Source organism: Hyperoodon ampullatus, assembly GCF_949752795.1.
Source record: "Hyperoodon ampullatus genome assembly, chromosome: 8".
Lineage (NCBI taxonomy): Eukaryota > Metazoa > Chordata > Mammalia > Artiodactyla > Ziphiidae > Hyperoodon > Hyperoodon ampullatus.
In genome coordinates, this window is record NC_136921.1 from 104,046,560 (window position 1) to 104,071,312 (window position 24,753).

The 24,753-nt window shown below is 37.3% G+C and overlaps 1 protein-coding gene across 2 annotated transcripts in view; it reads right to left on the reverse strand.

Annotated features, from left to right (window-relative positions):
* Nucleotides 1–3,248: 3,248 nt before the first annotated feature.
* The window catches only part of CNTNAP5 (contactin associated protein family member 5), a gene marked incomplete at both ends in the record, with an annotated part of 875,910 nt that continues 854,405 nt past the window's right edge, over nt 3,249–24,753 (reverse strand). For both annotated transcript variants that reach the window (XM_079710301.1, XM_079710300.1), the window contains 3 exons: nt 3,249–3,445; nt 5,682–5,753; nt 7,365–7,583. In XM_079710301.1, the coding sequence (XP_079566427.1) occupies nt 3,249–3,445; nt 5,682–5,753; nt 7,365–7,583 (488 nt within the window). The remainder of the gene's footprint in view (nt 3,446–5,681; nt 5,754–7,364; nt 7,584–24,753) is intronic.

The following is a 24,753-nucleotide window of genomic DNA, read 5'->3' on the forward strand; positions in this document are numbered from 1 at the left end:
AAGGTGGAAGTCAGGTGGGTACCATCTCTGTTATTACTAAAGGGGATAAAAACTGTTTTAAAAGAATCAGCCCTAGGATCCTTAAAATAAATATTACATTTGCAGTTCAGAGTACATAAGGGCTAAGCTTTTCTTAAAAATATATCTAGAGAAGTGAAAATGTTTAATTCTGTAGACAAATTCTCCTAAAAACCATGGTGATCTAACGTATACACACACACAGAGATGCAGTGTTAAATATATATTTAAGGTAAGCAAATACACTGCTGCTTACATAAATAGATTTGTTTGGTGGGAATAGTATCAATGAAATAGCCCCCCTAGAATGTGAAATTGCACAGGTATTTTTGGTTTTCTTGTAAAGTGACCACATTCCATAGAATATGTTGGTAAACAGCAATTACCAAAGAGTGAGGGTTAAAATGTAGGATTATGGCGATCCAGTTGGCCAGAGCATGCAGTCAGGAAACCTGAAGCAGAAAACTGTGGTTAAGGAGGCATTAGAATGCTTTCAAGGACTGTTTGCTTTAGATTATAATTTTTCAAGGATTGAAACACTCACACAATTCAACAATTACACAAAACTCCATGGATCTTCATACCACGGGGGAAAGACAGGCAGAGTTCACACTTCTTTGTCATTGCAAATTGTGTTTTCCTTTGGAGAGAGCAGCTTGCTTGCTTTCCATACACATCTGGTGAAAGTTAATGTTCTCTGGGGTTATGAAATATTCCAACCCTGTAAAAATAATTCTGATTTAGCCCTGAGACTCTTCTTGTAAGAGTGACGTGCTGATCGCACTGTCTTGGCATTCGTCATTAAGTCTGTGATACGTAGTATATATGGATGGATAGTCTACAGATGTGGGGAGGTTTGCTGGTAGATTCTGTAGTGCAGATGTGACAAGGATGGAGTTTCCCAAATTTTTCACCCTGCAGAACCCCCCACAAACCTATAAAAGTGGATGAGAAAATCAGATCCTCCAAGGCGGCCTCTGTTAGTACTCCATTTCTTCCATCAATACTGGGTCAGCAGAATATAGTCCCTAATTCTCAGAGATTGAATGATTAGCAGTTCCACTTTTATTACTCACACCTTCCTTTTCCTTTCCATTTCGTTACTAGAGATGCTTTGGGCTAAACCCACTACACTTCATGGTGACTTTTATTTCAGGGGACGGAGGATTCTGTCACCAAGCAAAAGGCTGATTTATATAGCCTTTTTATGGAAAGAGAAAATTCAGGAGTGAACATTGGAAACAGGAGAGAACAGGGCAGGAGGAAACAGTAAAGATCTTTCCTCTTATGAATGGATTATTCATCTTATTAAAGTTAGAAGGAAAAAAAAGTTACCCTTGTAAGAACCACTTTACAATAAATTTGCTAGCAAAAGGATATAATGAGAATGATTAAGTAAGAATCCACAGAAAAGTTTTAAAAGAGAGGGTGTATTTGGAACAACATCTTCAAGTTGAGAAATATGATTACAAACGAAATCCTTACCGCATGTGCTCTGACACTGAAAGAAAAGCCTGGAATAGACCTGAAATGGGGTGAAGCTGAGGAGTTCCCCCTTGTCAGCCTTATTATATAGGAAAGTGTTAAATAGTCAGAAGTGACAGACACACGGAGAACAAGATGGGATGTAAATCGAGTCTGTCTTGTAAAGAGAATCAGCAAGTAATTTCCACATTCTGTGGACCATTCTCTTTGCATTCCCAGCCTACTGGAGCATTTATATCCTTTCCCCCTTATCTTTTTCCTGAAGCTGGATCAGAGGCAAAGAGTGAGGAATATCACTACAGAAAAATCACCAGGATTCGTACCACCACCTCGTGCATGTGCCCAAGATAACTTCTTGAAGGAATGACTGTGTTTCATGGATGTTTTGGTATCAAAAGGGGCAAATACCCTGAAATGTGTCACTGCCTGGTCTGGGAGTTTATGCCTGCAGAAAGAAGTGTGTGTGTGTGGAGGGGGCTTTATATACACAGGATGAAGCGGATCTGAAAATGTGATGTGCTGTAGGACTCAAGGGCTCCTCTCAAATTAATCAGTGGGGTCTCCCTGGAGCTAGTCAGAATGCCTCACACATCAGTTCATCCTAAACGTCCTAGAGAAATGGCTCAGTGGACAGACATGGATTATTCTGTCTATTCTAAAGTGTGAAACCTGTGTTTACTTTCTTCACCATACTTTTAGTGAGGGGAGGGAAGGAAAGAATTCTGTTTGGTATTTCTTTGCTTTCATGCAGTTTTTTGTTTGTTTGTCTTGCTTTGTTTTTTGTTTTTGTTTTTCTTTAAAGCTGAGTTAAGCTGGTTAAATCTCTTTCATGGAACCAAGTGCTAATTTAGACTTTTATTTGAATTGCTTTTTTGCTGCAGCAATTATATATATATATATATATATACCAGTATAATAATCCCAGGAATAACCTAGTTAGCATTTCTCACAAAATTGGAAGAGGCATTTTTTAAGTTACAGAACATCTACTTCCTAGCTGCTTTCTTTTTACCTCCTAGTTTCAAGCGACTATTTTCCATGCTTCCCCTAGGTTTATGCTATTGTGTTCTGTTCTAAAGTGTCAGCCCTGGAAGAGAGTGGTGAGAAAGGAACAAAGCAATAGCTCATGACTATCAGGAATCCTATATTTGAAAATACTCAGGGGATGAGTCAGAGCGAACAACAATGATGAGTTAGGCTAATGGGCTTCCTGTGGGGAGAAAATTAACACACAACAAACCTCTCTTGTTCCTTTTAAAGTTCCACTGACACAAACCAGGCCCTAGCATCTTGTTTTGGTACCCTGAGTTCCCTGGTCGGAGTGGACTTGAAATGGGGGAGGGTGTTGAGGATGACCGTTTCATGCCAAAGCCACAGAGCTCAGGTTCAAGGTAAGCCTGAAAGACTTAATGGTCGCAGAACTCAAGGCTGCATCTTAGAAAGTGGAAATACGGAACTGAATATGGACATGTGTAAACATGTGTCCCTTCCTTGTCTAAAGTAATCTGTCTCTTGAATGATCGTTTTCACCATTATAACTGTGTCACAGAGGAAGGCAGTTGCCATAGCTGCCTGGTATTCTGAGCTGGTTCGAGGGGATAGATGCTGTGGTGAATGCAGGTATGTTCCAAAACTAAAAGGAAAACAGAGAAAGAGCATGACCAAAATGAAAGATAGGAGAAAGAGGAGAAGGAGAAACCAAAAATGAACAACAAAGGAAGAGTGTGAGGTGGTCCTGCAGTTTTTCAGATGAAATATTCCCGCTTACACTCGCTCACTGTGTTTTGCAAATCAATGTCATTTCTAAAGGAACTGTCCAAATTTTCCGGATATTCCTTCTCCTTCATCTGGTTGGTACGATGTGACTGCTTATGCTGGTAAAGGAAGCGACTCATGATGCCGATGATGGAGAAGATGATGAATATCACCACTGCTATTACTCCTGTTGAGAAAGAGGGGACAAGAGAGAGAGGGAAATTATCACAGATCATCTGATCAAGAGAGAGAATTCAATGTAGACAAGAAAGGCACTTAGGAGAAAGAACCAAACAAAAAACAAACAAACAACAAACTCTGCCGCAGGTCCAGAAATAACCACAGGCTGAAATGCGTTCAGGCTTCAGTTACAAAAAAAATCCTCTTTCAGGCTAGTGAGTGCTCAAGCCAGTTTCAATTAGAGGAGGTTTTATTTAATGGACTAAGAAAGTCATCAAATGGATATGGAATCAGACTAGCAAAGGATCTCTTAGTAAATTCCTTTAAGACCTGCTTTAATGAATGTGTCTGAATCATTTTTAATTAGCACATTTCTTTGTCACCTTGCAGATAAGTATCTTAGAACTACTTTAGCATCCTAGAAAATATGTAGATATCTCACTTTCCAATACATGCTTTATGGATGTAAACTTGTTTATGGTATATTTTTGCTTTGCTAAAAATGTTTTACTAATAATGAAATGCTTACTAAATATTCAGGGCATTCTCCCCTGCTGTGCACTCTGCAAGGCATAGGCTCCTTTGAAGATGGTACTCCTCTGTCCTCCAGAGTCAACTGCAATGGCAAACTTCTGCCCTGTTGTGTCAGATACTATCCTACTTTGATTGTATGTGATTTTACGGGACCTACTTGGCAAGCTGTCCTCACTGACCCTAAGGTCTTATCCCTACCTTTGCCAGGAAGGCTCTTGAGAAGGGAATAGCAAAGTCAGCAAAGTCAGAGTAAAACCAGGTAAGTTAACAAACCTAGAAATAAACTGGATATAGTGAGTGATACCCAGGAATGGGCTGCAGCATTTAGAGATGAAATACAGAACCACTTTCTATTCTATTCAGGGTGGGAGGCAGTGAACCTCCAGGAATTTTTCTCAGGGGTTGGGATGAATTTCCTGTCTTAAACAGGCTCATAGAAGCCTGTACATGGGTGGGAAAAAGTCAGCAGTCACAAAAGTCTTTTCTCCATTTGTCAAATGAGAAATTATAGGAAGAGAAACAGGAACCAAATGGTTTCCTATATTTCTTGTCGCCAAACAAAAATCAACTTGGACTCTTTACCCTGAAGTAGATATTCAGGTCAGACATTTGAAGAACTTCCTTAAGAAAAGGGTGTGTGTGTGTGTGTGTGTGTGCGTGTGTTTCCTCACAACCTTATTGTAACAATGCACTTCTGTGCTCTCTTTGCCATTTGTCCTTCCAGCCTAAAACACTACTCACTGGTTCTATTGTTACCTGTTTCCCCTTCCCACCCCACCTTGCCCCCACCAAGCTGTGAGTTCTTGCAGGGCAGCATCCATGTCTTTCATCCTTGTATTCTTGTACTTAGCACTGGTCCTGACCCATAGTGGGGGTTCTTTCCATAGCAGTTAAATAAATGGTTACTTTTTATTTTTAAGAGCAGAACTTCCTCTGGTGTGAATTAGTCCATCTAGCCTGCCAGAAAGCAGAGATGGGGCCACCTGTGAGGACCATGGTTCTCAGATGGAAATGAATTCTGTCTCTCACAGGTATCTTACATTAAACAAGTTTGGGAGTCATTCTGTGTTGCAAGGCCCGGATGGAAAAATCAAGCTCCTGGAGGCAACAGCCAAGCTGAGGCAGAATACAGAGCAGTGAGGCCAAGAGGCTGTGAGAAAATGGAAAAGCGATGGGGGCGGGAGGGAGAGCAGAGCTCACAGCAGAGTGGACAAGAGCTTCCTCTGTAATCGTATGTACTGCTAGATGGGAAATTACAGTCCCGTGGGCTTCACCGTGCTCATTAGATCCACTTGGTGGAGAAAACCCAACAACACTACAGCTTTGCCCATCTGTCTGCCCCAATATGGCATTTTCCCATATGTAGTTTTATTAGTTTGCTTTGTGCTTTAGGAAAAATGACAAGTTGATGAGATCAACAGGATGCACGCTGCCTGTCTTGAAGTAAATTATCCAGCTGTTGACTATGCGCTCAGCTGCCTGGTGGTTCAGGGAGGGATCCCTTCATGGAGCTGCTGGTGCCAGGCTTGGAGGGGAGGGTGCCTTTGATCATCCCAGCATGTGTGATTATTCATGAAAAAACTCACGTTCTTAGATCATGCAGGGTTCTGGATTCTGGATAGCCACACTGAGGAAGGATTCAGGTAAGTTCCTCCAGAACACAGAACCCCTGATGTCTTTTCTGCTTTCAGCCACAAAGAATGGTTTACCTCCGATGAGAGCCGAGTCACTTTGCACTGCGTTGGTGAGTGGTTCCCGCTCATCTGTCTTCCCAAAAAGATCTGAAAGGTGTAAAAGACACTCAAAGTCTTAGAAGGAGATCTGCAATATGGCTTTGTGATGACACACCTGTGTATTAGACCAGGTGCTCTCAAATAGTTGACATTTTGGAAGGAAGCCAAACATACCCAAAAAAGCATTTGAAGTATACTGCTTACACCCCGTAGTTTCATGACCCTGTTCGTTTCTATATAAGTTGTAAGACAAGAGGTTAAAAGACATGATGGTGGTACTCTGCTCGTATCTGCCTTGGCCCACAGCTTACCTCTCAGCCTACCCTTGAAGTCCCTTTATTCTTTGCTGGACAGTTCCTCTGCGTGTCAATGACTTCTTCCCTCAAGCACACCTGCCTCTGATTCAGAGGTTTCTTTAATTACAAGAGATTTCTGACTCCATTGGCGGGAAAGGGCAAATTTATGGTGAATTAGCACCCCTAAGAAACCCTCACACATTTTACTATATGTACATTAACATATACAGTGTAAAAAAAACAAAGAGCATCAAGTTTGAAGGCACATAGACCTGGTTTCGAATCCTAGCTCTGACACTTATTGGTCTGGTGACATTGAGCTACATACATTTTTAAATAGCAATCTGCAAATCTATTAAAGGGGATTAAAGATCCTATAGGTATGCATATAGTGCGCATAAAATTGTCAGGACCTATAGCACCTCTCATTAGTATTGCTGTATCATTTAATCCTCAGGAAATGACTACAACATGGTTAGAATTTTTTCCAATCTCACAGATAAGGAAATTATATCAAAGCCATTAAGTAACCTGCCCAAAGTTCTGTAGTTCATTCATGGAAGATTCAGAATTCCAATCAAGGTTAGCCAAGTGTCGTATTCAGGTTCTTTCTAGGATACGTACCTGACCATTGCCAAGAAAACACCAAGATTGGTGATGAGCATGCGGCAGCAAAACTCTGTGCCCTTTCTTTGCTTGTAATTCATAACTTATTCCACAATTGATGACCACACCTGATTAAAATAAATCCTAAGAACACTCCAAGACACCTAGGATGACAGTGACTAAGAAAAGGTATTTCAGGAAGCAGCAAAATAAGAGAAGGTATATGGATGGTAGTCCTGTGGGACTTTTCTTTTATCAAGGAAGGTCGCTTTTAATCACATGAATTGTATTTTTGATAGATCAACAACCAGCCTGCCTTCCTGACCCCTAAACTCTTTAACTCTTTAATCCTTAGAGCAGCAACCACTTAAACAGTAGTGAATATATATATATATATACATTTTCAGATTGTTATTCAAAAAGGTATGTAACTCAATGTCACCAGACCAATAAGTGTCAGAGCAAGGATTTAAACCCAGATCAATGTGCCTTCAAGCTTGATGCTCTTTTTTTTAATAACATATATGTTAATGTACATACAATTAAATATATACACATATATCTATTTCTAACTACTCATTAAAATTAGGATTATCTAAACATATTAAGTATCACTAAGAAATCAGTCATAATTCTTAACCACCTGTAATGATACAAGGTAACGAATTGGGTAATATTAGCCTTTAGCCTCGAAGTTTCTTGAAGACATCAAAGTAACACTGGTGTGAGAAGTTCCCTTGAGTATTTTCTTGCACACCTGATGAAGAATGCACCGTGGTCACTGCATTCACATCCGAATCCATCATCGAGCCACAGCTGGATTCTTTCAAGATCCCTTGGATGGTTACAGGTGCGGTGGTGGCATGGCGCAGGGCTGCCTTCAGTGGTGCTATATGGTTGTATTGGACTGAAGCCAGGCAGCCAACAAAACCCAGGGTGTTTGCTTTAGCAACTTCAGAATCCAATCCAAGATTCTCTGCAACATGAAAGACAATCAGATTTTTTAAACTATGCTCCATATCTACTTTAAGTAATGTCTGAAATTACAGAAATTACCTTGTTATTTTTTGAATAAAGGAAATTGTCCCCCATCTCTCTTTATCTCCCCTTTCCAAACTCTAGTAGACCCCAGTACCAGTGTCAGTATATCAACTACATATCATAGAAAATTGCTAGGGTTATCTTGCTTTAAGATAATGTTTCAAACTTCTAAATTTTCATTCATGTATTTTATGAACTGTAACGAATACTTAGTAAATCTCTTCTACACTCTAGATGTTTTATAAAATTCAGATCATCATCTCCATCACCATTTATTTATGGATTCTGGTGATTAATTCAAGTGTACTACAAAGCTCATTACAACATTTCACTCAAAATGATAACAAGAAAAAAATGAAAAGAGGAAGACAGAGCAGTTAGTATTCAAAGTGGTCCTCTCAGAAATTTATCATGTTTGGTGTTTTAAGCAGCTTATATACACCGACCTTCTAGTCAAGATTTTCACATGCTTAGTTCTGTCCGTGGTACTGATCGGTGAGCGTGGATTTTCTATGACAGAAATCAATCTCTCAAAGTATCATTGAGTCTTTATAAAAGCTAATGAGACAATCATTTATGATTCACGACAAGATCAAATGTCTCATTGTCTTCAAGTGGTAAGATTGTTCAGTAGCCCATTTCTTTATTTTAACAAGGATCATTTGGACAAATTGCTGTGATGCAATTACATAAAACTACAATACGGGATGAACCTTTTTTTTCCCCCTTTAAGGCATAAGAGTTTCAATAGACCTAGATTGTTCAGATAGATATTTTATTATGATAATCTGTTTATTTTCTGGAAGAGGACAAGGACATTCCTCTCTATCAGGTAAAGTATAATTTATTTCCATCATAAATGATCAAAGAGTGCTGCCAGGGATCACCAACAAAGCACTTTGTTGGCCACGTTTAGGGAAGACATATAATGGACATATGGATCAAAATGAGAAATTAACATCCTTTAACAGTGCTTTTTCTAGTTTTGTCCTCATTATTGTCTCCCCATTCAACACCCTTGTTAACCTTGCTAATTTATCATCCCTCTCTGCTTATAGGAAAAGAAAAGAAATCATGCATTAATTTTATGTGGTTATTGTAACAAATTAGCACAAACTTAAACAGCATAAAATGACACAAATGTTTTGTTTTACATCTCTGCAGAAGTCTGATACCGGTCTCACTGGGCTAAAATCGAGCTGCTGTCAATCTGCATTTGTTCTAGAGCCTCCAGAGAATAAGCCATCTCTTTGTCTTTTCTAACACCCCCAAACCACCCACATTCCTTGGCTTATAGCCCCCTTCCTGTATCTTCAAAGCCAACAATGTTGCATTTCTGTGTATCTTTCTTCCAAAGTCACATTTAATACTAATTCTCTTCTTTTGTCCCTTCTTCCACTTTTAAGGACCCTCCTGATTGTACTGGGCTCAGCCAGATAATCAAGGATAATCTCCCTATTTTAAGGACAGCTGGTTAGCAACATTAATTCTTCTTTGCCAGTTAGCATAACATATTCACAGGTTCTGAGGATTAGGATTTGGCTATTTTTGTGGGTCATTATTCTTCCTACCACTCCATTCTTCTTGAGATTCTGTGAGAACTTTCCAGTTAATGATAATAAAAATCTAATAGAGATGTGAATTGACACTCTTCAAGTGTGTAAGAACATGGAGCAGGGGTGGGGAGGAAACTGTGGTCTTCCAAATATTCCTGTAAATATCCTACAGTGGTGGTACATATTTGTTACGTACTCATGAAAGCATCACATATGCCTATTTCTCATTCTATGCTTACAAAGACTGAGATTATGAGCATAAGAGACTGCTCAAACACTGTTATGCAAAAGTCTTCCACACCAAAAAGCTTTAATTATGACTAAGTGCTATTTGTCGAGTGCCAACAGAACTCAATGTACCCTAGTGTAATTCAGAATGCACATTAGCTACTGATTGGTAGTTTTCAAGGGATAGAGTTAGAGATCAGAAGTATTTACAGAAGGAAGACAAGAGAAGGGAAGCATAAACTTGTATGAAGATTTTGCCTTGTAGGATTTCAAAGCAGTGGAAAGTGACATGTCACTGCAGCTATGCCTTAAGGGTCTAAGTCAAAACTGCCAGATCTTATTCCTAGAATTCAGTTAAAAAGAAGCCTGTATTGGTGACAAGGTCTTTGAAGGATATCGTTATTCTGACCACTATGAATCCAACTTCCAGGTAAAAGAATTGGCACATGGATAAATAGGGGGAAATGTCAGAAAATGACCACCTCTCTTTAATGGAAGAAATGTTTTGGATCAAGTCTTATCTCTAGGAAAGTTAATTTATTCTAGATGTATAAAAAGCATGCAAACCTTGAGAGCGTTCTGAAAAGAAATGAAGAAAACAAGAGTCCTTGATAGCAGAAAATACTCTCAGTATGAGGCCTGGCATAATGATTCCTCAGATTCTTACATATATGGAGAGGCAAAAAAAAATGTTAAGATGGTTCCAGATTATATTTACTTCTTATAAATTTGTTACCTAATATGTGGTAAGAAACAGTTGTTTGCTAAAAATGCATTTGTTCAATAGTCAACACCTATTGGGTACCTACTATATAATAATGCAATATTTTTAAAATTATTGAAATGTGATTGATGTACAGTATTATGTTAGTTTCAGGTGCACTATAGAGTGATTTGAGATTTGCATACATTATGAAATGATCACGATGATAAATCTAGTAACCATCTGTCCCCAAACAAATTTATTACAATATCAGTGACCATATTTCTTATGCTGTATATTATATTACCATGGTTTATTTATTTTATAACTGGAGGTTTGCATCTCTTAAACCCATTCACCTATTTTGTCCACCCTCTACCTGCCCCACCCACCCCTCTGGAAACCACCAGTTTTTTCTCTGTATGACTGTTTTCATTGTTTGGTTTGTTTGTTTATTTTGTTTAGTTTTTTAGAATCCACATAATAAGTGAGATCATATGGTATTTGTCTTTGTATGACATTTCACTTAGCATAATACCCTCTAGATTCATCCATGTTGTAGCAAATTAGGAATTTAACCATTCATCTATCCATGGGCATGGGCACTTAGGTTGTTTCCATATCCTGGTTATTATAGATAATGCTTCAATGACGTTGGAGTGTATAGATCTTTTCAAATTAATGTTTCTGTTTTCTTTGGGTAAATACCCAGATATGAAAATGCTAGATCATATAATAGTTCCATTTTTAACTTTCTGAGCAATCTCCATACAGTTTTCCATAGTGGTTGAACGAACTTACAATCCCACAAAAAGCACACCAGAATTCCCTTTTTTTACATTCTCAACAACACTTGTTATTTTTTGCTCTTTTTGATAACAGCCATTCTGACAAGTGTGAGATGGTATTTGATTGTGGTTTAGATTTGCATTTCCCTGACGATTCGTGATGTTGAGCATCTTTTCATGTTTCTGTTGGCCACCTGTATGTCTTCTTTGAATAAAAAATCTATTCATGTCCTCTACTCATATTTTTAATATTTTGAAATTGTGTTCTGTGTATATTTTGGATATTAATCCCATGTTGGATATATCAATTGCAAATATTTTCTTCCATTAACTAAACTGCCTTTTCATTTTGTTGATAGTTTCCTTTGCTGTGCAAAATCTTTTTAGTTTTATGTAGTCCCATTTAATTATTTCTGCTATTGTTTCACTCACCTGAGACAGATCCAAAAACATATTGCTAAGACTGATGTCAAAGAGTGTACTTCCTTTGTTTTCTTCTAGGAGTTTTATGGTTTCAGGTCTTCATTGAAGTCTTTAATCCATTTTTAGTTTGTTTCTGTATATGATATGAGAAATTAATCCAGTTTGATTCTTTTGCATATAGCTGTCTAGTTTTATCCAGCAGTATTTATTGAAAATATTTTTCCCATTGTATATTCTTGCCTACTTTGATGTGGATTAATTGACTATATAAGTGTGGGTTTATTTCTGGGTTTGCTATTCTGTTCCATTGATCTGTGTGTGTGTGTGTGTGTGTGTGTGTGCGTGTGTGTGTGCTGGCACCATAATATTTTGGTTATTTTAGTTTCGTAGTATAGTTTGAAATTAAGGAGTGTTATACCTCCAGTTTTTTTTCTTCTTTCTCAAGACTGCTTTGGCTATTCAAGGTTAGTGTGTGTGTGTGTGTGTGTGTGTGTATTTCCATACAAATTTTAGAATTATTTGTTCTAGTTCTGTTAAAAATGCCACTGTAATTTTGATAGGGATTGAACTGAATCTGTAGATTGCTTTGGGTGGTATGGCTTTAATAATATTCATTTTTCTAATCCATGAATATAGTGCATATACAGAGGATTTTTTTGCATCTATGTTCAGAGGTTACAAGTTTGGCTTGTAATTTTCTTTTTTCCTTTTCCTTTCTTTTCCTTCCTTCCTTCCTTCCTTCCTTCCTTCCTTCCTTCCTTCCTTCCTTTCTTTTCTTTCTTTCTTCTTTCCTTCCTTCCTTTCTTTCTTTCTCTTTCTTTCTTTCTTTCTTTCTTTCTTTCTTTCTTTCTTTCTTTCTTTCTTTCTTCTTTCTTTCTTTCTCTTTCTTTTCTGTGTGCAAGTCTTTTCTGGTTTTGATATCAGTGTGATACTCACCTCATAATATGAATCCAGATGCATTCCTTCTTTTTCAATTTTTTGGTATAATTTGAGAAGGACAGGTGTTAACTCTTCTTTAAATATTTGGTAGAATTCACCTTTGAAGCCATCTGGTCCTGGACTTTTGTTCATTGGGAGAATTTTTTTTAATTATTTTAAAAACTTTTAAAATGATTCAATTTCATTACTGTTAATTGGTCTGTTCATATTTAATATTCTTGATTTCAGTCTTCGGAGATTGTAGGTTTCTAGGACTTTATTCATTTCTTCTAGGTTGTTCATTTTACTGACATATGACTTTTGTAGGTGTCTCTTAGGATCCTTTGTATTTCTGTGGTGTTCGTTGTGACTCCTCCCCTTTCACTTCTGATTTCATTTATTTGGGCCCCCTCTCTCTTTTCTTCTTGATGAGTCTGGCTACAGGTTTCTTAATTTTGTTCAGCTTTGCAAAGAACCAGCTCTTAGTTTCATTGATATTTTCTCTTTTTTTGGCTCAGTTTCATTGACTTCTGCTCTGATCTTCATTTCTTTCCTTCTACTACCTTTGGGTTTTGTTTCTTTTTCTAGCTCTTTTAGTGTAAAGTTAGATTGTTTGAGATTTTTCTTATTTCCTGAAGTAGGCTCGTATTGATATAAAATTTCCTTTTAGACCTGCTTTTGCTGCATCCAAGAGAATTAGGATCACTGTGTTTCCATTTTTATTTGTCTCCATGTATTTTTTTAATTTCCCCTCTGATTTCTTCAATGATTCATTGGTTGTTTATTAGCATGCTGTTTAGACTCCACATGTTTGTGTCTTTTTGCATTTTTTTCTTGACTTTTAGTCTCATACAGTTGTGGTCTGAAAAGATGCTTGATATGATTTAAATATTCTTAAGTTTATAGAAGCTTATTTTGTGGCCTAACATATGATCTATCCTGGAGAATTTTCCATGTGCCCTTGAAAAGAATATGTACTCTGCTGGTTTTGGATTAACTGTTCTGTATATATCTATTCATCTATCTGGTCTAATATGTCATTTAAGACCAGTGTTTCTGTACTGATTTTCTGTCTGGATGATCTGTCCATTTATGTAATGGGGTATTAAAGTCCTCTATTATTGTATAACTGCCAATTTCTCCCTTTATGCTTGTTAATATTTGCTTTATTTCAGTGCTCCTATGTTGGGTGCATATATATTTATGATTGTTATAACTTTTTTGTTAGATTGATCCCTTTACATTAGGTATTGTCCTTCTTTGTGTCTTGTAACAGTATTTATTTTAAAGTCTATTTTATCTGATTTCAGTATGCTATCCTAGCTTTCTTTCATTTCCATTTGCATGAAGTATGTTTTTTCCATCACTTCACTTTCTGTGTGTGTCTTTAGATCTGAAGTGAGTCTCTTGTAGGCAACATGTATATGTGTCTTGTTTTTTTATCCACCAAGTCACTCTATGTTTACAATAATTGTTTTTAAAATATTATTTATATTTCCCTTCCATGTATATGCTATTATCATCCAAAATATACAAGTGAAGGAGCTGACACTATTAACATTAAAATATATACAGGAGCTAATGTGGCAAAGTTGAGATTTAAACCAAAGTTTTCATGACTTGAAATGCCAAACTCTTTATGTAAGCTATGTTGCCTCCCTAAAAACCTTCCAAAAATATCCTAGGTATTTTTGTAAGATACTTCTACATAAATTAGCTAAGAAGAAATAGGTTGCAAAGACTAAGGAAAGCACAAGTCATTCTAAACTCTTGATTGTATTAAAAATAATGCATTTTCTAAGTCACTTTATTCAATTTATAGGTTATAATTGCATTCAATTTATAAGGACCTAGGCAAGGGAACTATTGTATGGGCTGAGCTACAGAATAAATATGGAAGACAAACTTAACAGTGAATATGGCTACTCAGAAGTGGTTGAATGAGAATGCAAATAAAGGCCCTACCACTGGAAAATGCCACTGTTCTCTTTCTCATTCTTCCCAAGGTTTTCTGCTAACATATAAGAGTCCCATCCAATCAGGAAGAACTGCAAGGTTTCTCCTTATATAATATATACCGTCTCCTTGAGAAACCACAAATATCTTACAAAGAAAATTTCTTATTTGAAATTGAAATAGTTTCTACCTCCCAACACACTTTAAATATCACTGAAATATCACTTCTGATTCTCATTAGAGTCTATCTCCCTGCCCTCAAATACTGACGTAGAAACAGTATGGTGTGCTGAAATAGCATGGATTGGAGGTAGGTAGACCTAAGCTGATGAGTTATGCCCTTGAACATATGACTTGTATTTTCTCATTTCTGAGATTTGTCCACTGTAAAATAGTGATAAATAGTACTGACAACATGAATTGTGGTGGAAATAAATATAAAAAGCATGATTCCTAGCTCAGTGCCTGTACATGAATTTATTATTATCATCATCATCATCATCATCATTATTCTTCATACTACTCTTCCAAAGAGTTCCAAAAACCTTTGCCTAGATTCAAGCGCCCTCAACATGCCCAAGTAATACTGCATTTATATGAGAAAACTAAGATGTAAATTTTTATGTGCTTGTCATAAAGACTAAACTTTCATTTCATACTGACTCATAACTGAATATATGTAGTACTAAAACTTTGAATGACTCAGTTGGTTAAGTTAGTATAGACTAACTTCTTTAAGCATCTGAAAACTTGACTATCTACATTAATTTGCAAACACTCATTCCTTCAAAGCAAAGCTATGCCCCTCTGTTAAAACTAGTGGATTTTTTGATGCCAAGGAAAATAGCAGAGAACCAATGTTAGCCCTAGAATGTGCAACATTTTACACAGTCACAATTGTTTGACACTAAGAGAGTGAAAGAGCCAATCCAGGCAGGTTTCTTTTTCTTTTGGATATTAAAAAAAGAAAAAGAAAAGATCAGCAATTTGCTAAGAACAGACATTGCTGTAAGATGTAATATGAAATTTGCTATATGTCAAAAGCCATTGATGACATTTGAAACATGAAGTGTCAAAATACAAGTCATGCAGACCCACACAACCTGGGCTTACGAGAGAGTAAAATGTACCATCACAAAACATAAATAAAGAACTTGATATTAATGGAAGATATAAGTGATATATACAGGTAAATAGTATTTCCCTCAAGAGTACTTTGTGGCTTTCGGTAATAGAGAAACAGTCTGAAATTTTAACTATCGGGAATATTCATGTCTCTCAAATAAAGCTTTTAATCCTGAAAGAGGAATGTCAAACTGTATTAAAAAAAAATACTTGGCATTTACTTAATGCTTTTATGCTTTTCATGGTATGCACATTTGTACAGCCTATGTAAATATTCATCCTTGTAAAATAAGAAAGTGTGAGACAATTATACCTAATTACCAGTTAGGAAAATTAAGACACAAGGTCAAGTAACTGTTTAAAGCAAATTACCCAGTCCATGACCAATCCAGGTCTGATACCTAAGTCTCTTGTATTCTGTCCTTCTTTTCTCTGTTATGCCATTTTTAGTAGCTTTCTGTAGGTATTGATTGTTGATAAGGCGAAAAGAAACCTCACCTCCATAGCATGACTTAGAGCCCTTCACTAGCTAACTCCCATAAACCCAGCCAGCCCCATCTGTGCTACATAGAACCGAACTTCTCACTCTTCTCTTAGTAGGTGCACATGTTCTCTCTGCCTGGAAGGCTCTTCTGTCCCTTAACTACCTGGATAACATCCGCTCCTTCTCTGTTAGACCTACATCTATTTATTGGTCACCTATGAGACTCACACTCTGTGTGAGACAGTGGACTTACAATTGTCAGCTAGCAGACATATTTAACAGACCAGCAATGATTTCAGGCAGTAAGTCTTATGGGAGGAAGGCATCATTGTGGCTCTGGTATCACAGAAGAGAACCCTGACACAATCTAGGACAGTGGGGATCAAATTTAGTATGCAAATTAATTTTCCAGGGAAATGTATGAAAATGCATATCTTTGAATCTCATTCAATAGGTCTGATGTGGAGGTATCCAAGAATTTGCATTTTTAAAGCACATTCCTAGACACTTATGATATGGATGGCTCAGGAACCCCACTTTGAGAAACTAATTTAGGAAAGATGGTCTGGAAAACAATGTATTAGGTGATCAATAGACAATAATCATGCATGAGAGGGTGGGCAGGGTGTTCCAGACACAAAGCAAAGCCTATACAAAGCCTAGACTGAGAAAGTTTCAAACACTAAATAATCAAGTTAACTCTACCTTAAAATAAGGCAAAAGACGATGTTGAAAAGATAGGCAGGGGGCAGGTGGAGTTAGGAAAGTACTTTCTCCATGTTCCCAAGGCATTTGCTTACTTCTAAGGCACTTCTTTTATTTCACCATTATGTTTACAAGTCTGTCCTTCAACAAGATTGGCAGATTCTTGCTTTCAAGAAACCTGTCCCTTTCTAATTTCCAACCCCACCAACTAGGACACAGTGCCTAACACACAGAGCATTTTGTAAGCCATAAAAGGAATTAATAAATAAAAAAATAAATGTTTCCTAATATCAACAGTAATGCAGCCTTATCAGGGATGTTTAGATATATTTAAAACTTTATTCTGGCCATTTACAAGCATTTAGTTTCTTTACTTTTACATTCACACTCACAACACATTATGTGGAATTCTCTTTGATGAAGCCCAATTCTGATGAGAACTTCATTAATATTTCCTGAAGCTCTGCCAATGGTACTCATCGAATATTTCTCTTCATTATTCTAAGTATTCTGTTACCTAAAGCTAAATAAATAGTTTCTATGGAACCTGAGTGACCCTGTAAATTTGGTTGCTACATATCACAGTGTCTATTCTGTTTGTAATGGCCCCATAGGCTTAAAGGGTCAGAGCCTGTAGTTTTGTTCATCACATTACCAAGGAGATGCCTGTCAAATACTGCAGGTCTCTGGATGAAAGCCCCACTCCAGACAATCCATTTTATGATGAAGTTTTCCTTATTTGCTTACCACTAACTGCCAATTTACTAACATAGTATTTGGGGCATAGACGTTGATAAATACATTCTTTTGGATGATTAAATGGGTCTCAATTGCACAGGATTTGGCACATAGTAGGTCTTCCATTACTATTCTTTAAGTAGAAATATATACATACACATAGATAGACAGACAGACAGATGGATAGATAGATGGGTAGATGATAGATAGATAGATAGATAGACAGACAGACACTAATATTACAAGAAACACACAAAAATAACCAAGTTGATTCCGTCAACAAAATTCTACCATTTGAGAATTCATTATCTCCAGTGAATAGCTCATGGGCTCAACTATAGTTTTCATTTTTAAATTAGGTTCCTTAGTTACATGCATTACATAAAAGCAGCTCTATGGATATATGACAATGACTACTGGATCAGTAAAACCTTAGCAATATATCCAAATTTAAAATTCTAGATAACATACTCCCTATGCCAATTCTGCTTATTTTCCACAGAAAAGTCACTTTTCTGACTTTTAACACTGGGATGCTCAAGTTGACGTATAAACTCATTCCTTTGGGATTTAAAAATACAAAAAAATTCATTGTAGGGTGCTGATTATTTATTTGATGTGGGCCCAGAACTAGCTAACTCACGTGTCTTGATTTATGTTGTTTACTCTGTTAAAGGAAATGAGCAAAAGTAGAGCCCCACATGTCCTAACAGAGAGTCTTTTAACAGAGTCCAAAAATAACCCATAGAAATATATTCTACTCTGTTATGGAATTACTGGCTGTGAAGTTAAAAGAAGTACCAAAAGGAGTAAAAGCCATACTGAGCACCTCCAGTGATCTGATGTTATTTCTTTTATTGTTTACAGAGTTAGGCATAATGCATATTTTGTGAGGAGGCTTTCTGCTGCAAGTAACAGAAAATCTAACTTGCAGAGACTTAAACATTACAGGAATGAGTTATCTCAAATAACAAGGAGTTTAGAGACAAGGAGAGCTCTGAGCATGGAATTTCAGGGCTTCTCCTCTTTGGCTGTCTCTTCCTCAGGCTGGAACAAGGTGGCTGTGCAGTTCCAGGCATCATATCTAGACACAATGATGTCCAGAACCAATACATAAATACATAAACAAATCTGCCTCGATTCTGTGTGGTTTTTTTTGTTTTTGTTTTTGTTTTTAAGAATGGAGAATCCTTTCTTAGAACCACATACACACAGCTACTCTGAAGGCTTCTTCTTATTGGCTAGATTGTGTCCCAGGTTTATGCTACTCCAATCACTGGCAATGGAGAGGGGCCACAAGCATTTGCTTAGATCAGCAGTTTTCAAGACTTGTTTTTAGTCTCCAGATCCATTTTCACTCTTAAAAATCTTGAAGAGATTTTGGATATCTATATCTGTTTTGGATCTGTCAATATCCATTGTGTTAGAAATGAAAACTGAGAACATTTTTAAAGAATCCACAGTACACATTCCATTAGCCGTCTAAGTGGTGATATCATCACACATCTTGTAGCCTCTGAAAAACTCCATTCTGCATGCATGAGACAACACGAGTGACAAAGTTCATTAATATCTATTATTAAAATGAAGATAGCTTTGACCTCGTGGATTCCCTGAAAAGGTCTCAGGAGTCCACCCTCCCAATGACCACAGGACCAAACTTTGAGAATCACTGGCTCAAACGAACCAGGAGGAATCCTCAGGGATTGCAGACGAAGACAACATTCCCACAAGCACATGAATTCATAGAGGAGCATGAAAGCTTAAATAAAATTGGAATTCTGTTAGGAAGGGGAAAATAAGTCAAAATGGATATTGGGTAGGTAATCAACACTGTCAGTTGCATACATATAAGACAATCTCTGGAAGGAAGGAAAGAAGGAAGGAAGGGAAGGAGGGAGGGAGGGGAGGAGGGAGGGAGGGGGAGTGAGGGAGAGAGGGGGAAGGAAGGAAGGAAGAAGGAAAGAAAGAAAGAAAGAAAGAAAGAAAAAGGAAGAAGGAAAGAAAGAAAAAGAAGAAAAGAGGGAGGGAGGGAGGAAGGGAAGGAAAGGAAGGAAGGAAGAAAGAAAGGTATTCAAAAATAACTTCCTTTTAAACTGAATATATGTGTGTGTATCCACCCCTCCCACCATACACACATTCAGTTAAAAAAATAGTTATTTTTGACCAGTCATATATTGACCTCTGCAAAAATTCTCATGTCTAGTTTGAATGTCCTAAATTTGGCTGCTCTGTATAAGGAAAAATGAGCTATTCTATAGGGAATGAATGGAGACCAGCCATGGGTAATATTGATCAATGTGCATAGCAATGACTGGTCCTTGGTCCTGGCAGCTGATCTTTCTGGGAACCAAACCTTCTGTGCTGCTCCCAGGCCTGGGGGAAGGAGAGATGGCATATTTGTCTTTTTGTGTCTAGATTATTATCCAATATATAATTGGTAATTCTTATATTAAATAAAAATAACTCATTCAAATATTTCTAACATGACGATCATAAAGCAGCCCCTTCATCTCTCTAAGTCTCAGATTCCTTATGGGTAAAACGGATCATTGTATATGCCTTGAGGTTTGGTTTAAAGGACACATGGTGTGGCAGAGAATAAGCTCCACTCTCCAAAGATGTCCATGTCTGAATCCCCAGAACCTGTGAATATGTTACATTACTTGTCAAAAGAGACTTTGATCATATGAGTAAGTTAAAGGTCTGGAGATACAAAGATTATCCTGGGTTATCTGGGTAAACTTAATGTGATCATAAGGGTCCATATAAAGGGAGGCAGTCAGAAGTAGGAGATACGATGACAGAACCAAGAGGATCTAGTAATTTGAGGAAGGGGTTACAAGCCAAAGAATGCAAGTAACCACGTAAGTAGGAAATGGAAAGGAAACAGTTTCTCCCCTGAAGCCTCCAGAAGGAACACAGCTCTGCTGGCACCGTAATTTTAGCCTCATAAATTTCACTTAAAACTTCTAACCTCAAGAACCGTATGATAAATTTACCTTGCTTTAAGCCACTGATTTTGTGATAGTTTGTTAAAGCACCAACAGGAAAATAATAAACATAGGAACACTCTTTGAGAATGCTAATGCGGTTCTACTTTCTACATTTAAAACATGCCCAGAAATTAATATTTTAGTGGCTATTAAACAATGATAATTTTCTTGTTTATATATTTCTATTTAATAAATTCGGTCATTGTAAACCATCTCCACTTTGTGCAGATCCAATATGCATGAATTTCAGTTCCCATGATTTAAATAACACCAATCCTTCAACAACATGATTCAAGTTTCAGTGACTATGATATAAACATAAGTAATAGTGCATAAAGTACAAACTCTGCTGCTAGCTCTTCAGTCCACAAATTAACATGTAAATAGCAGATGTGCATCATGATTAGTAACCAATCACATCATTTCTTTCAAAGTCTGTGGTAGATTGGCCACTGTGCCACTGTTGATTTAATTAACACACAGACAGCAAAGCGTATAGTTGTGTAGCTTCTTTGTATCTCAGTAATAAACCCATGTGACATTTTACAGAAAAATAGATAACCCAAAGAGGGAATTGGTCAACAAAGATGATTTTGCAACAAAGAAACAGAAAGTGAGAGTACTGGAAGCGAAATTCAAATGTAAATAGATTTATAGAAGAAATAGCTGGCCATGGAAATGCTGACACTGATACAGAAAGACTCTAGGTCTGCAGTCACAGGAAATTAGCAAAGGTGATAGGAATCGATATAAATGAGGTGGTTCATGACAAACAGAATGGCAATGTCCAAGAGGAAGTGATGCCAGCAAAAAACTTCACAGTAAAAGAACTCTCCAAAATGTTTCATGACATTGAAAACACAAATGATGAAATAGTGGAAGCTGATCCAAACTTAGACAGCAGCATGACAGTTGACCAAGGCATATGAAAGATGCTCCCTCCATATTTAGTCATACAGCTAGATGGCAGCAAGCACTGTTCAAACTGTTCTTGAAAGATTTTTTTGCAAACAAATGAGATAGTCTAATTCTCAACATTTCTAATATTTTAGATTACAGAGTACTAAGTAAATACTAGTTTTTCTTCATTTCCCTAAGAGAGTTTTTATTTATTTATTTTTATTTTAGAATTTTGTATGGAAATTTAGTTGATTTATACCTTAAGAGAGTTGTTAATGCTTTGGCAAAATTTTTTTAAAGGTCATAGAGCTAATCATGTTTTTCTCATGAATGATTAAGATGTCTTTTCGCAGTTTCAGTTCGTGTGGTCACTTACTGTTCTGCAGAATTGGGTAAAGTAAGGACCACCTCCATAATATCCATCAGTACAGGATTGCTTATTAAGTGCCAAAGGCTGCTTTAAGTGCCTTATAACACTTAATCATCATCTGCCTTATTGTGCCACAGGTGACTGAAATTAAGGTTTAGAGAAGTGAAGTAACTTGTCCAAGGTCTCACAATAAATGTTAAAGCCTGATGCCCCACAAAGAGGCCAGGTGTGGTAAATGTAGTGACACAATATATTTTGTTGAATAAATGCGTTCAGTGATTGACATATATCATATGATATCACTTATATGTGGAATCTAAAAAAATGATACAAATGAACTTATTTACAAAACAGAAATAGACTCACAGATATAGAAAACAAACTTATGGTTACCAAAAGGGAAAGGAGGCGAGGGATAAATTAAGAGTTTGGCATTAACAGATACATGCTACTATGTATAAAATAGATAAACAACAAGGACCTACTGTATAGCACAGGGAACTATATTAAATATCTTGTAATTATCTATAATGGAAAAGAATCTGAAAAAGAATATATATATACATATATATATATATATCAATATGTTTTGCTGTACACCTGAAGCTAAAACAACATTGTCAATTAAATATACTTCAATTTAAAAAATGGTTATTGAAAAAAATGTGTTCAGTGATTTAACTTTTAAATTCTATTCTGAGTGTTTGTTTTAAACTCGGTAAGTCGTTTTCCTGTGAATTTATTAACCTACTTCAGTGAAGCGTGCTCATCCCAGAGAGCCAAACTCTCTTCCTTCCTAATGAAAGAGGGTGTTAACTGGCTGGTAACCTCATGCGGTCATCATGGCTGATGATTGCTTACTTGCTGTTCTTCAGGATAGCATATTTGTGTTTTAAGGTGAATCTGTAAGACTTCATGAAAAGGAAAAGTATATTTCTGGGATTTCATCACAAGAGGTATTTTGGAACTAGTGTGTTTTGTAGTCGACTTCCAATCACACTGCAAATGTAATTCAGTAAATACTAAATGAGGATGGATTGTTCACGAAGCATCAGTGATGTTGTCTGCGTAAAGGTTGAGCCCGCTTAGCTTTCAGAGCGGGTGTGCCACAATTATGGTGCATGACCCACCAGCGGGGGACTGGCCCCTAAGGCAGCCCCCAACCATGCCAGTCTAGAGACTTCTTTCCTCCACTGCCTGTAGAACCCTCCTCTATAGCTCTTGCTTCATACTTAACCTTATGCTCCCTTGTTTTATCTCTTGCATTGTTCTCCTTGACACACAAGGAGGTGGCCTCCTGGATAATGAAGATCAAACTGGCTTCAATGACCCAGATGTGAGCAAACATATTCATCCTCTGTCTCCTCTGGAGGGCAAGAAACCCATGAGGTATCATCCCAACTCCCACTCATCAGTTCTCAGCCATTTATACAATTGCTCTGCATCAGTGAGTGTCTGCATTTGGCTAAAAGGGTAGCATTTTCTTCTCTCTTTCTCCATCTGATTCAGAGAGTATAAAATCACACATTATTCCTGTTAGTTATAATTTGCATTTGACTGCATGTAACAGACAATTTTAAAAAGAGAGAGAACAGTAGCTCAAATCAAGTAATAGTTTATTTTATTTTTTATTCCCAGTTAATGAGAAGTCTGATGTTAATCTGTCTAAGGTTGGTATTTTGGCTCCAGATATCATCAGGGGCCCAGAATTTTTTTTAGATTTACACTTTCCTCTTCATAGGCTATAGCTTTTGTTTTCTTCCTCATAAGATGACTTGACAAACTCCAGCTACTACACTTATGTCCCAGCAGGGGAAAGTAGCGGGGGCAAAGAGCAAAAAGGTACACATCTGCTAAGTCAGCCTTTTTGAAAACTACGGACTTCTTGGAAACAATTTTCCAGGACCATGTTTCATGGCCATTCTTAAGAAGTAGGCCAGGGATGTCCTGGTTTTAACTAGGAACTTTGCTCCCTCTAAACAGGAACAAAAATTTAATGAAAAACATCACTGTGTTCAATAAAGAAGAGGAGAATGAATATTGGATATTAGGTAGGCTGTTAACAGGCTCTGACTCAATTCCCTTCTGACAAACTTTCTTCTCTATACTTTCCTCCAATTAAACTGTTCTGCAACTTCCCTTCTAGAAATAGATTTCGTCACCAATGAATCGGATACCTGGGTTCAACATTAAACTCTTCTACTTTTTAACATTGTATCTTTAGGAAAGACACATGATATCTTTTGGGCTGTTTCCTCATCTATAAAATGGGAATGGATGTGGTGCCTGCAGGTGGAAGATTAAAGATCGTCTTTGACATGCCTTCTGTTGAGAGACGGGGTCTATTTCTCCTCCCTCAGAGTATGAGTTGACTCATGCTCAATGGAACACATTGCAAATGATACTCTGATAGTCCCAGGACTAGCCTTCAGTAGGTCTGGCACCTTCTGCCTTGGGGGCTTGGAGCCCCAAGGTACTGTGTAAGAAGCCCTACAGCCCTGAGAGACCATGCAGAGGGACCTTGAGACTAAAGGGAGAAACAGAGTGACCCAGCTGAGCCCAGCCTTCCAGATGTCCCTGCCACAGCAGCAAGCATGTGAATAAATCTGTCTTGTCCCCCAGACTGGCCCAGCTACTAACCATATCTCACCAAGAGAGTCTAGTCAACTCCACAAGGAGCTGAAGAAACAACCAGGCAAGCTCTGTCCAAGTCCTGACCCACAAAGTTCTGAGATATTTGCAAAACAGGTGTTGAGTTAAACTATGAAGTGATGGGGTCATGTGACACACAGTAATATATATGTAAGGTTCTACCTCATGTGTTTGTTGTGAGGATTAAATGTAATAATGAAAGTAAACATATTAACTGATAGCCAAGCACATAAATACTCAACAATGTTCAGCTTATAGGTATAGTATCCTCTAAGGTTCCATCTACCTGCCTGTGGAAGGAGACATTGGGAGGAAACATCCAATTCATGTCTCTCACCAATACTCACCACCCCAGAACTAAGTCTTCTAATTAGAGTAGAAGCTAATGTTTTACTTCGATTCAGCCATTTCATGACTCCTTCACTCTTCATGTACTAATTTCTCTGTCTGTAAGATTTCAGGGTCTGTGAAATGGGTTTATGCTTTATATGCCTTTTATTAAAGGCTGTGTAGCATAGTGGAATATATCCAATTTCTGGAGTCAGGCAAATCTGGCTTTGCAC